The sequence below is a fragment of the Cyanistes caeruleus genome, chromosome 17 (assembly GCF_971803275.1).
Source record: "Cyanistes caeruleus chromosome 17, bCyaCae1.hap1.1, whole genome shotgun sequence".
Taxonomy (NCBI): domain Eukaryota; kingdom Metazoa; phylum Chordata; class Aves; order Passeriformes; family Paridae; genus Cyanistes; species Cyanistes caeruleus.
The window spans coordinates 15,361,405-15,373,444 of record NC_141717.1 but is presented as its reverse complement, the minus strand read 5'-3'; the positions used below and the strand labels follow the sequence as shown (position 1 = coordinate 15,373,444).

General features: G+C 53.6%; 1 protein-coding gene across 1 annotated transcript in view; it reads left to right on the top strand.

Annotated features, from left to right (window-relative positions):
• HS3ST6 (heparan sulfate-glucosamine 3-sulfotransferase 6) overlaps window positions 1-6,720 on the top strand; it is a 30,739-nt gene extending 24,019 nt beyond the window's left edge. Inside the window, exon 2 of the mRNA XM_086853908.1 lies at window positions 6,014-6,720. Coding sequence (XP_086710034.1) covers window positions 6,014-6,632 — 619 coding nt within the window. The 3' untranslated portion in view covers window positions 6,633-6,720. The remainder of the gene's footprint in view (window positions 1-6,013) is intronic.
• The last annotated feature ends 5,320 nt before the right edge of the window (window positions 6,721-12,040 follow it).

The window sequence follows — 12,040 nt, the reverse complement described above, 5'->3', positions numbered from 1 at the left end:
ATTTGGAGATCAGAGCCCTCGATTGAGCCGGGTCACAGGCAGGACACCTGCCACAGGCTGTCCCCTCGCCGGGAATCAAAGGGACACTGGGGAAACAGCCTGGAGAGGAGATTCCTAATTGCTGCTGCGCTGAGGGGCTTCATTCCAGAGGGATGGAGAGCTGGGAGTGCCCCTGGCAGCCCTGGCCTGGCTGGACACCAGCCTGGTCACACTTGCCAGTCCCCAGTCCCCTGATCTGTGGGGATTTTTGGGATTCAGTGCTCCATCACGGCTGGGCACCTTCCATCCCCCATTTTCTGAAGGGTTTTTGGGGATTCAGTGCTCCATCACGGCTGGGCACCTTCCATCCCCCATTTTCTGCAGGGTTTTTGGGGATTCAGTGCTCCATCACAGCTGGGCACCTTCCATCCCCCATTTTCTGAAGGGTTTTTTGGGGATTTGTGGAGCTGTTCTGTGTTTCCCACCCGTTCTCACCTGCATTTACACTCACAGTTATTCAAACTCCAGCAGGGAGAAGTCCCTGGGTGCTCTTTTTGGATCCCATCAGGGAGGAGAAGTCCCTGGGTGCTCATTTTGGATCCCATCAGGGACAGACCCATCTGTGAGAGGTGTGACTGGGGATTTCAGGTGGCATTTTGGGGTGACCCCATATCCTGTAGCTGCTCCACGGTGGAGAAGGGTGAGGATGGCTCATCCCAAACCCCACTAAGAGAGCAAAGAGCCTCTCCTCCAGTGCAGGGCAGGAGCTGTGCCCTGATTGAGGCTGATTCCTGCTCTCCATAATCCAGCAGAGCCCTTTCACCCTAAGGAATGGCTGGAATAACCATGCCAGGAAAACATCCCCCTCTGGCCATCCACATGAGCAGGAAATGTGATGGAAATTCTGGGTTGTGGGAGCTGCAGTGGGTGTGGGGACCGCAGGGTGGGGGGACATGGCCTTTTCCACACCTTCCCACCGGGAAATCTGGGATGCCAAGGGGTCTGGGGGGATTTCTGGATGGGAAAAGCAGCGGTGCTGGCCAGCCCCGGTTCCTGGGGGGGTTAATAACCGGGTGTCAGGTGTCTGCAGGGAGCAGCAGCATCATTAGAAATGCAAATATCGGCTCCAGCTTCTCCCCTTGGCTCCACTCCGCATCTCCGGATCTGGAGCCACTTCCAACCCAAACCTCCGCGGCTCCCAGCCCTTTCCAGAGCCCCCCCAGACCCCAGGGCTGCCTCTCCCCTGCTCTGCAGCCCCTCGGGGAGGGTCTTTGGGGCTCAGCCCCTCCAGGGAGCAGCCTGGCACAATCCACCGCATCTTCCTCCTCCTCTGAGACTTCACCCAACACAGAGAGCCCGTCCCGGGGGGCAGTGGGACAGCTCTGGCTCCTTTGTGTGGGCTGCAGACCCCACAGCGTGGTCCCCTATGGGGCAGGGGGGGGATCTGGAGCTTCTGGGGGGCAGGAGGAGCCCCTGGGGATGCTCCAGCTGGGAGCAGGACCCGCCAAACCCCTGCGCTGTTTCATGTACCAAACTGTAATTAGGAGCAAGGGGCAGAGGGCTGCGAAGGGACATTAATAAATGATCTGCCTGCTCGTTAATTGACGTGTCTCAGTCAGCCCGTGGTGGAGCCCAGGGCTTGGCTCCCCTTCCAGGAGCATCACAGCCTTATTACTGCCCTCATTAGCATATTCAGGGCTCCCTGCTTAAAGCCAATTAGCTCCCGGCCAGGCCTGATTGGGAAGCCTCGGCCTCATTTGCACATTTTTGAATTGGTGAAAGAATCAAAATTAATGGAGGCAGCTCGGGGCTGGGGAGCGCTGGGGGGGCTCTGCCAGGACCTGCTGGGGAGGGCGAGGGGGAGCAGCCAGGTCATTAGGATAAAAAGGAACGTGGGATAATTTGGTCCTGGGCGCCTTGGGGAGTTCATCCTTCCTGGTTCATCCTTCTCATTTCATCCCTCCCAGTTTATCCATCCCAGTTCATCCATCCCGGTTCATCCTTCTCATTTCATCCCTCCCAGTTTATCCATCCCAGTTCATCCATCCTACTTCATCCCCTCCCAGTTCATCCATCCCAGTTCATCCATCCTACTTCATCCCCTCCCAGTTCATCCATCCCAGTTCATCCATCCTACTTCATCCCCTCTCAGTTCATCCATCCCAGTTGGTTCTTCTCATTTCATCCCTCCTAGTTTGTCCTTCCCAGTTCGTTCTTCCCAGTTCATCCATCCCAGTTCAACCTTCCCAGTTCAAACTTCCCACTTCATCCCCTCTAGGTTTGTCCATCCCAGTTCATCCCTCCCAGCTCATCCCTCCCAGTTCATCCTTCCCGGTTCATCCTTCTCATTTCATCCCTTCCACTTCATCCATCCCAGTTTGTCCTTCCCACTTCATCCCCTCTAGGTTTGTCCATCCCAGCTCGTTCTTCCCAGCCCATCCCTCCCAGCCCATCCTTCTCAGTTCCTCCTTCCCACTTCATCCCCTCCCAGTTCATCCATCCCAGTTCATCCTTCCCAGTTTGTTCTTCTCATTTCATCCCTCCCAGTTCATCCCTCTAAGTTCGTCCATCCCAGCTCGTTCTTCCCATTTCATCCCTCCCAGTTCATCCCTCCCAGTTCATCCCTCCCAGCCCACCCTTCCCAGTTCATCCCTCCCAGTTCATCCTTCCCAGCCCATCCTTCCCAGTTCATCCCTCTCAGTTCATCCTTCCCATTTCATCCCTCCCAGTTCATCCCTCCCAGTTCATCCCTCCCACTTCATCCCCTCCCAGTTCATCCTTCCCAGTTCATCCCTCCCAGTTCAGCCGCCCTGTGCTGATTCCCGCTGATTCCTGGGGGAAGCAGAGGCCATGGAGAGGTCTGGGATGGGGCAAGCACGGCTGCTTTGGGCTGGGATTGAGTTCATTTCCTTCCTGGAGCTGCCGTGGGTGATAACTCAGGGATGCTTTGGGCTGGACACTTATTTATCTCCCAAAAGTGCATCCCCTGATCTCTCAGCTCGGTGCTGGGAGGAGTTCTGCTCCAAAAATCATCAGGAATCGTGAACCAATTAACTCTGGAAAGTTATGCTGGCCCAGTTTTTGAAGTCTGCTTTGATTACCTGCCTGCTGTGGCTGTTAATCACTATTTAATGCAGTTTTCTGCATTTTTATCATCATTTTATCTGCTGTAATTTATTGTGTGTTACCTTAACCGAGGAAGCATTTTCATGCCTTGAGTGTCTCCATGTAGGAAACCTCTGCTCTGCTGCCTCTCAAGCGCCAGTTGTTTTATTAATTAAAAATTTATCAGCTTAATAGAGAAGTAAAAGGCTTTTATCCCCTCCTCCTGGGCACAGAGTCTCCTCTGGAAATCCCAATTCCTTCCAATTCCCCACTGCCGTGTCCTGGACCTGCAGGCTCTGCTTGGCATTCCCACGGTGCTCTCTGAAGGTCAATAAAAATTAACTGTAAATTCCATTAAAGTTCCCAATCTTTAGGCAAAAGCGAAGCCCAACAAAGCCGGCTCTGCTCTTCGCCAGTTGAAGCCAGATCTGGAGGGAGCTGGGTGTTATCAATAATTAACCGGGGTAATTTAGGGGAAGTATTAGGATGTTAATGAAAATGTGAAGTGCTTAATTATCCTGGGAGGAGCTGGAAGGAAGAGGAGGTGTTGCACAATGAACGCTTGGAAGCTGCTGTTCCCAGCGGGATCCGGGATGTCCCTGGGATGTCCCTGGGATGTCCCTGGGATGTCCCCGGGATGTCCCTGGGATGTCCCTGGGATGTCCCTGGGATGGCCCTGGGATGTCCCCGGGATGTCCCCGGGATGTCCCTGGGATGTCCCCGGGATGTCCCTGGGATGGCCCTGGGATGTCCCCGGGATGTCCCTGGGATGGCCCTGGGATGTCCCCGGGATGTCCCTGGGATGGCCCTGGGATGTCCCCGGGATGTCCCCGGGATGGGGCAGTTCGGTCCCTGCACCCCATCACAGCCACAGGAGCCTCATTAAAACTTCTGTTAATTACATTGTAATTAAGCTGTGGGTGGTGTGGCTGCCCTGGATGTCGCTCTGCAGGAGGAAGGGAGGATTAAGAGAGGTTTTCCAGAGGGGCTGGAAGTGTCCAGGGCCAGGATGTGCTTTGGGCTCTGCAGGGTCTCCCATCCTCAGCGTTCGCTGCTGGGAATAAACAATTTATTTCCCCCTGAGGAGTGAGACTGCTTCAGCTTTGCTGAGAGGGTTGGGATCGGGTGAGGATGAAGAAGGAGCCGTTCAGAAATCCCAGAGGCATCCAGGGAAACACCACAGGGATGCCTCAGGAAGCTGCCAGGAGAAGCAGCCTGGAAAACCCTGTGGCATTTTCGGAATGGAATTCAAGTCAAGGATGCTTGGCTGGAAGCCCCAGCAGGAGCTGGAGATGTGGATCCAGATCCGTTGGGTTTTCCTTGACCCTGGACCAGCACAGGGAGGGGACAGGGATGGCTCTAATCCCTGGGAAGGTGCTGCCCAGCAGGAGCTCTGTCAGTCGGTTGAGTGCAGTTATTTGGGGTGGGGAAAGTGCTGGATAGGATGGGAAAAGCACCCGAGACTGCCCCGGGATTCACGGATGCTTGAAGGGCATCCCACAGGTGCCAAACAGAGGGGTTGTACTGCCAGGTGAGAGCACCAGGGACAGGAATGAGCTCTAAAAATGCTGGCACCGTGAAAAAATTAAAATAAAAATGAAAATGAAAATGAAAATGAAAATGAAAATAAATATAAATATAAATATAAATATAAATATAAATATAAATATAAATATAAAAAATATATAAAAATAAATATAAAAATAAATATAAATATAAAAATAAAAATAAATATAAAAATAAAAATGAAAAATAAAAATAAAAATTAAAATTAAAAAGAAAAATTAAAATAAAGAAGTAAAATAAAAGTGGGGGGGGGAAAGCCACAAATGGCTTCTGCCTCTTGTTTGGGGGAGGGAGCTGTGGGGGCCCAGCGTGGCTCGCAAATGCTTTTAATAAAGTGTTCTTTCCTGAGTCCAGGGGAAAAATTCCCCAGAAACCTCAAGCTTTTCCCATTACATAAGGAGCAGATGGTGCTGGGCAGAGCCGAGGTCCCCCAGCACAGCCCTGGGGACCCGGCTCCCTGCCAGGCACAGCATCCTTGGGTGGAATTCCCAGAGAATCCGCAGAAGTGGCCCGGGCCAGCCTGGACAGGGCTTGGAGCAACCTGGGACGGTGGAAATGTCCCTGCCCATGGATGATCTGAGAGATCCCTTCCCAAACATTCCAGGGTTTTGTGATTCCCCTTGGAGGTGGAGGAGGATGTGGAGGGCAGAGGGGCAGGTGCCGGTGCTGGTGGCAGGGAGGACCCTGACGTGGCTGGGTAATTTCTGCCGCAATTAATGCCTCATTAAAGTGCGCGAGGGGAACAATCGGAGCAGTGAATTTTACCCAGCACAATGGCTGGGCCCTCAGGGTTTTTCTGCCTTTCTTTCGCAAAGGAAACAGTCTTTTTCTGGCTTGAACTGCTCCTTGTCTGGAGGCAGAGGAGGAGGGAGCCTTGGTGGGCATCTCCACCCCCGGCTGCTGCTTGGGCATCACCCCCGTGATGGGATTTTCCTCTGCAATCCCACGGGGCGAGTTGAAACCTCCAGGACATGAAATCTGACTGGAGGAAGGGATGAAAACCAGCCCTGTCCTGAAATGTTCGTGTTGAGACACCCATCACCAGCTGAAACTGGGATTTCCAGGGCTGGGAAGGGGCTGGGGGAGAATTCCAAGGGGGAAGAGCAGCCTGCAGGTGCCCTGTGGATGCTGCTGGAGTGACAGGGATGGACTCTGGAGGGGACAAAGGGAATGCTGAGATGGGCAGAGAGGCTGGAGCACGGGGAAGGGCTCTGAAGATTAAGGAGGTGCCCAGGGGGATGTGACCAGGTGGGGCAGGAGGGGAAGGGGAGATGCGGCTGTGGTTGGGAATCCCCCGAGCGTTTCTGGCCGGGTTTTGGGGCTTTTTCCCCATCGGATCCTGACCGTGTCCCTCTCTCCTCAGGAGCCTGATGCCACGGACCCTGGAGGGACAGATCACCATGGAGAAGACCCCCAGCTACTTTGTCACCAAGGAGGCCCCGCGGCGCATCTACAACATGTCCCGGGACACGAAGCTGATCGTGGTGGTGCGCAACCCCGTCACCCGCGCCATCTCGGACTACACGCAGACCCTCTCCAAAAACCCCTCCATCCCCAGCTTCCAGGCTCTGGCCTTCAAAAACCTCAGCACGGGACTGATCGACACGAGCTGGAGCGCGGTGAGGATCGGGATCTACGCCAAGCACCTGGATAATTGGCTGCAGTACTTCCCGCTCTCCAAATTCCTCTTTGTCAGCGGGGAGAGGCTGGTCAGCGACCCTGCCGGGGAGATGGGCCGTGTCCAGGACTTCCTGGGGCTCCAGAGGGTGGTGACGGACAAACATTTCTATTTTAATGAGACCAAGGGCTTTCCCTGCCTGAAGAAGCCGGAGGGGGGGAGCAAACCCCGCTGCCTGGGGAAATCCAAGGGGCGGCCGCATCCCAAAATCGACGGGCAGGTGGTGCAGCGCCTGCGGGAGTTCTACAGACCCTTCAACATGAAGTTTTATCAGATGACAGGGCAGGATTTCGGGTGGGACTGAGCCCATCACCAGGGCACGCTGCCGGGCTGGCACCTGGGCTGCCAGGACTGCGGCCCAGGGATGTCATCGTGGTCATTGTGGTCAAGGGATCCCTGTGGTCATCGTGGTCAGGAGATGTCTGTGGTCATCATGGTCAAGGGATGTCCATGGTCATCATGGTCAAGGGATCCCTGTGGTCATCGTGGTCAAGAGATGTCTGTGGTCATCATGGTCAAGGGATCCTTGTGGTCATTGTGGTCAAGGGATGTCCATGGTCATCATGGTCAAGGGATCCCTGTGGTCATCATGGTCAAGGGATGTCCGTGGTCATCATGGTCAAGGGATGTCTGTGGTCATCATGGTCAAGGGATGTTCATGGTCATCATGGTCAAGGGATCCCTGTGGTCATCATGGTCAAGGGATGTCCGTGGTCATCATGGTCAAGGGATCCCTGTGGTCATCATGGTCAAGGGATGCCCATGGTCACTGTGGTCAAGGGATCCCTGTGGTCACTGTGGCCACCCCACCAGCACCCTCCTCCCTTCGTTCTAATTTATATTGGACCTTTTCTGGCAAGAAATGGACTTTTCTGGAGTAGAGAGAAATATTTAAGAAATAAAACCAGAGATGAGCCCTCTCCCCTCCCTGAGCAGATTAAATATTCTTCCATATAAACCTCGCTGATCTGCGTTAACTGGGAGCGCTCCGGGTGGGTTTGTGGGATCATGGATAAAAGGAAACCTTTGGAAACCTCTGGGGCAGGCAGGCAGTGGGGTTTTGCTGAACCAACTTGTGGGGGTGACACAGTCATCAGGGGACAGCTGGGCAGCAAACCCCAATCCTGGGAGATGTTTTGTAAAAGAGTCTGCAGGAATTTCCCAGCTGAACAAAACAATGAAGAGCAGCAGTTCTGAATAAATGCCAGCTCCTGGCTTAGGGAGAGGGAGCTCTGGATCACCTTCCCATGTTCCATGAGTGGCCCAGCTGACAGAGCAGCGCCTTTCTAACCCTTAGGAGGAAAATTCCAGCTTCTCCACAATTCACCCAAACTCTGCCCTTTCAGTTCAATAATCTCAATAGTTTTTCAAATCCTCAGCCATCGAGGGTCATCACGGGAGGCTGCAGAAATTACTTTAATCTCTACTAACTAGTTTTCCCTAAATTAAAGATGGGGGAAACATTTAATTAACCTCTAAGATCTTATTAGTGACTTGTATTTGTCTCTTTAATGAGCTAATTATGAGTTTTGGAGCGCCCTCAGGCCCTGCATTATTCGCAAATCTGCTTTGGCAGTGGTTTCTTCCATCATGCAGCATCCCAAACCTGCATCCCCGAGCTGCTGAGGTGCCTCCTCTCCTCGCTGCTGCTGCCTGGGCACGCTGAGGGAAGCGGGTACCACTTCTGGAATGTTCCATGGACCTCGTCCCTTTTCCTCCAAGCTCCGGCTGCTTTCACACCCACCCCTGGGGTTTGGTCCCGCACAGCTCTGGGGTCCTGGCACCTCTCTCGAGTCCCTGGAGGTGCGGTTTGTTTCCTGTCCCATGCTCCGGGCTGCGGGGGAGGTCGGACACGTTCCCGTTCATTCCCGGGACAGGCTCCAGGTGAGCCAGGCTGAGCGACAAAAACCGGGATATTGCCAAGGAGGAGCGAGAGGAGACAAAATCTTGTAATCCCAGCGCCTTGGGGGTGATGGAGCTTTTGTGGGGATGGGCTCGGGTCCCCCGGCTGTGTCCCCCAGGTCCGTGTCCCCCCAGGTCACCGCCCCGCCGGGGATGGGATGTCGAGCGGCTGGAGCCCCTTGTCAGCCTCGCTGGCAGCTCCGCATGATGGACTGCGCTCTGCTTGTTTAGGTTTTGTTTCCAGCCACGACATTCGACCAAATTATTCTCCACGAAGGGCTTTAAAGTTTCCCAAGTGCCTGTGAAAGCCTGGAAACGCTGATAGTGATCCTATTTCTCAGCTGAGTGACTGCATTCAGCCCCAGCCGTATTGATATGCAAAACGTTAAGGGTCCCGGCTCTAAAGATGGTTTCTGTCTGCCCTGTGAAAGGGAACCATACTTTTTTAAAGCCCGGCCCTTTCTAAAGCCGCACAATACCATATAGACTATGCCATTTAAAGCATCTGAAGCGACCCAAAATGTATTGAAAGCTCGCTTTGCAGACTCATTAAGACTACTCAATGGGTTCTGGCAAATACCGTGCCAGGGCTGACCGCACGGATTAAGACTTTTGAAGTGTTACACAAACCCCCTGCTTAAACTAATTGCTGCCCCGCAGCTCACGAGGTCAAGTATTTGTATTCATTGCCTCCGAGAGGAGCCACTTACGGCTCTGTCCAGGTGAAGTCTGCACTTCATTAGATCAAGACAAAAAAAAGCAGCTTTGGTAGGAAGGGGATGAAATCTCCCGGCTCCTGCTCTGAGCCAAGCGCAGGCTTAAATCCACCTCGGTTTGCGGTGCTTTCAAGAGCTCCAGTGGAGCGATGTGCTCCAAAGAAAGTGTTTCAGTGCAGGATGGTGACAGCAGCCCTGTCCCACTTGTGCTGCCGCGGAGGTTTCAGTTTGAGAAGAGATTCCTTGGAATTCTGAGCACTCATTGAGCGCTTCTCCAGTGGGACATTTCATTCTCCAGGGTCATGGAATCCTGGAATTGGGTTGGAGGGGCCTTAAAGCCCATCCAGTGCCACCCCATCAAACCTCCCACCATCCCAGGCTGCTCCAAGCCCCATCCAAGCTGGCCTTGGACAATTCCAGGGATCCAGGGGCAGCCACAGTTCCTCTGGGAGGAATTGCTCTGAAATTGCCACAGAGGATCAGGGACAGGTGTCACTGCTGGATCTTCCTGCTCAAAACCTCTGGGAATAAAGTTGTAATGAGAGGATGCTGAGCTGTGCTGGTGTTTTCTGGGACAGAGGGAGTTTGGGCAGCTGCTTGCTCAGGAGATGATGGCAAAACACCCCGTGCTTGTGGAGCTGGAAAAATGTCCCTGGAGCACCAGGTTGGTTGGGGAAGTGCCAGAGCAAGAGGATGATGAAGATCCAGCTTTGCAGCCAAGTATGAAATGAAGTTTTCATCCCCATCTCAGTTAACCAAAGTTTCCATTTCTAGACTCAGTTTTGTTTTGAAAATCCAGCTATCCAAAGTTTTGTGGTTCCTGTGCTCTTGGGCCTCCCTCTCCATTCCACTTCATAAGCCAGGAAGAGCAAGGCTGGAAAAGCTTTCCAAATTTTTTTATTTACTCCTTTTTCTGTTATACCAGATTTAGGAGGACAGAAGGGAAAGAACAAAAATAGGGAAGAAAGAAAAAAAAAAAAAAAAAAAAAAAGCTCCAAAAGCAAGAAGTTAAAACTTCCCTGCTTTTGCGTGGGTCTGGAGATGAGGAGAGCAGCAGGGCTGATTTTCAGCCCCACATTTCATCTTGAATGTTTATAACCTGTAACAGGGAAAGTCTTGCTCTTCCCTGGAAATGCCCATCCATCCCCATTCCCCTTCCCTGCTGCCACATGTGTGTGTCCCACACCACATTCCCCAGGTGAGGCTGCCAGGGAATGGCCCATGGGGGATACAAAAGCTGGGAGGAGGCACTGGAGCTTCCCTGCAGGATTTCCACTCAGGGAGCAGGAGCTGGCACGGCCTGGCAAGTGGGAGATGCTGCCAGGGGTGTTGAGTGTCCTTCCTGCTGTTTTTGGGGGCTGCAGCAGTGTGGTTGTGTGCAGCCATCACCTGCAAATGCCAAATTTACGCTCCCATTTGAAGCAGCAAGGCGTTGCCTCTCTTAATTAATTTATATCACAAGAATAAAAAGAATAAATTGATGCCTCTCTGGTGGCAGGATTCCCCTGGCAGAAGGGGAGCTCCAGGCCCTAATTGTGAATCCCTCATGGGATGGGGCACTGCCACCACTGCTCCTTCCCTGGGGAATGGGCACACATGGGATGGGCAGGAGGAGGGGGATGGCTCGAGCCTTTGGGGCTGGCTCATGGTGATGCCACAGCTGGTGTTGGAGGAGAGAATGGAGCTGAAAGGGCTGATCCAACCCCATTTTCCCCAGTTTATGTGGCTGGGAGTGCTGATGCAGATCACTAAGCCACTGCTGGGAAGGCACAGCCAGCTCTGCCCGAGCGCTGCCGTCCGTGCTGGCAGCCACGTCTGGAAATCAACAGCAAGCGAATTTTCCCCCTTTTCTTTTCCTTTTACTCTGAGTTAAAACTTCCATCTGATGGCTGATTGCTGAAGACCCCCCCTGGCAGCCACAGCACGCTGCTGGCAGATGCCAGAGGGAAGGAAAGTGTTAGGGATGGAGGGCAGCGGGAGAGAGGCCGGGAAACTGGGAAACGCTGCTGGTGGGGATGGGAAGGGGGCCTGTGCAACAGCCAGCCTTTAATTAAGGGTCTTTAAAGAACTTTCCCAGCTGGTTAACATTGCCTTGCCATATTGGAGTGGTTTAGGAGGGAGTGACTCCCTTCCTGTCAGCCCTGTGCGTGTGTGATGGCTCCTGGTCCCTCACCCCTTTGGAAAAATGGGGCAGAAAAGAGTGGGTCCGTGCCTTGCTGGAGAGGACAAGGAGAGCCCTGCGTCTCCCAAGGGAGAAACTCTTTTTTCCAAGCTGGTTTCTGCACCCAAATGTGTTGAATGCAGCTCTTAGAGCCCCTGGAGCAGCTGGAGGGGGGGGTGTGTGCCAGTGGCACCAGGACAGGTGTGTCACCAGCAGCCAAACACTGCCTTGGGAATGTCTGGTCCAGCTGCTTTGGGAATGCCTGATCCAGCTGCTTTGGGAATGTCTGATCCAGCCCAGGGTGGATATTGGTGACAGGAACCAGCACTGGGCTGTGGGGAGCTCTGAGGGCAAAGCTACACCTGGAGCACTGGAGATCCTGTGTGGCAGCTGTGGGATCCTGGGAGAGGGTGCTGGGGGTGCCATGGGGCAGCCACAGCTCTCCTCTGGAGCTGTCCTGTTCCTCCTGCTGGAATCAACCTGCAGAAATGGGATTTGGGATGGCAGCATCTCCCTCCTGCCAGCTGGGGACAGATAAAAACCTGCACTGAGGTGTTACTGCTGAAACTTCCTGGGGACTTATCCCACCTCTTTTGGCTTTATCTGCTCACCCCAATCCTCCCAGAGCTTTTTTTTCCTCCATCCTGTGCTGGAATGGCCCAAAATCTTCTTGGAGGCAAAAGCAGAGCTGCCCACGGGCTGTGAGAGTGGGATGGGGACTCTGGGGTCCTGTCCCTGTTTCACCAGGACATTTATTGGTGCCCAAAACCTCCTGCTGAGGTCCAGCCTCCAGCTGCATTTGCAGAGAAGGTGAGGAAAAGCCAGCTCCAAGTGTGCTGGGAGTGTTTTGCTCCCCCTTTTCCAGAAAACCATCCCCTGACCACTGGAGCAGGGAGCATCCCTGCAGTTTGCTCTCCTGCTCCCTTCATCCAA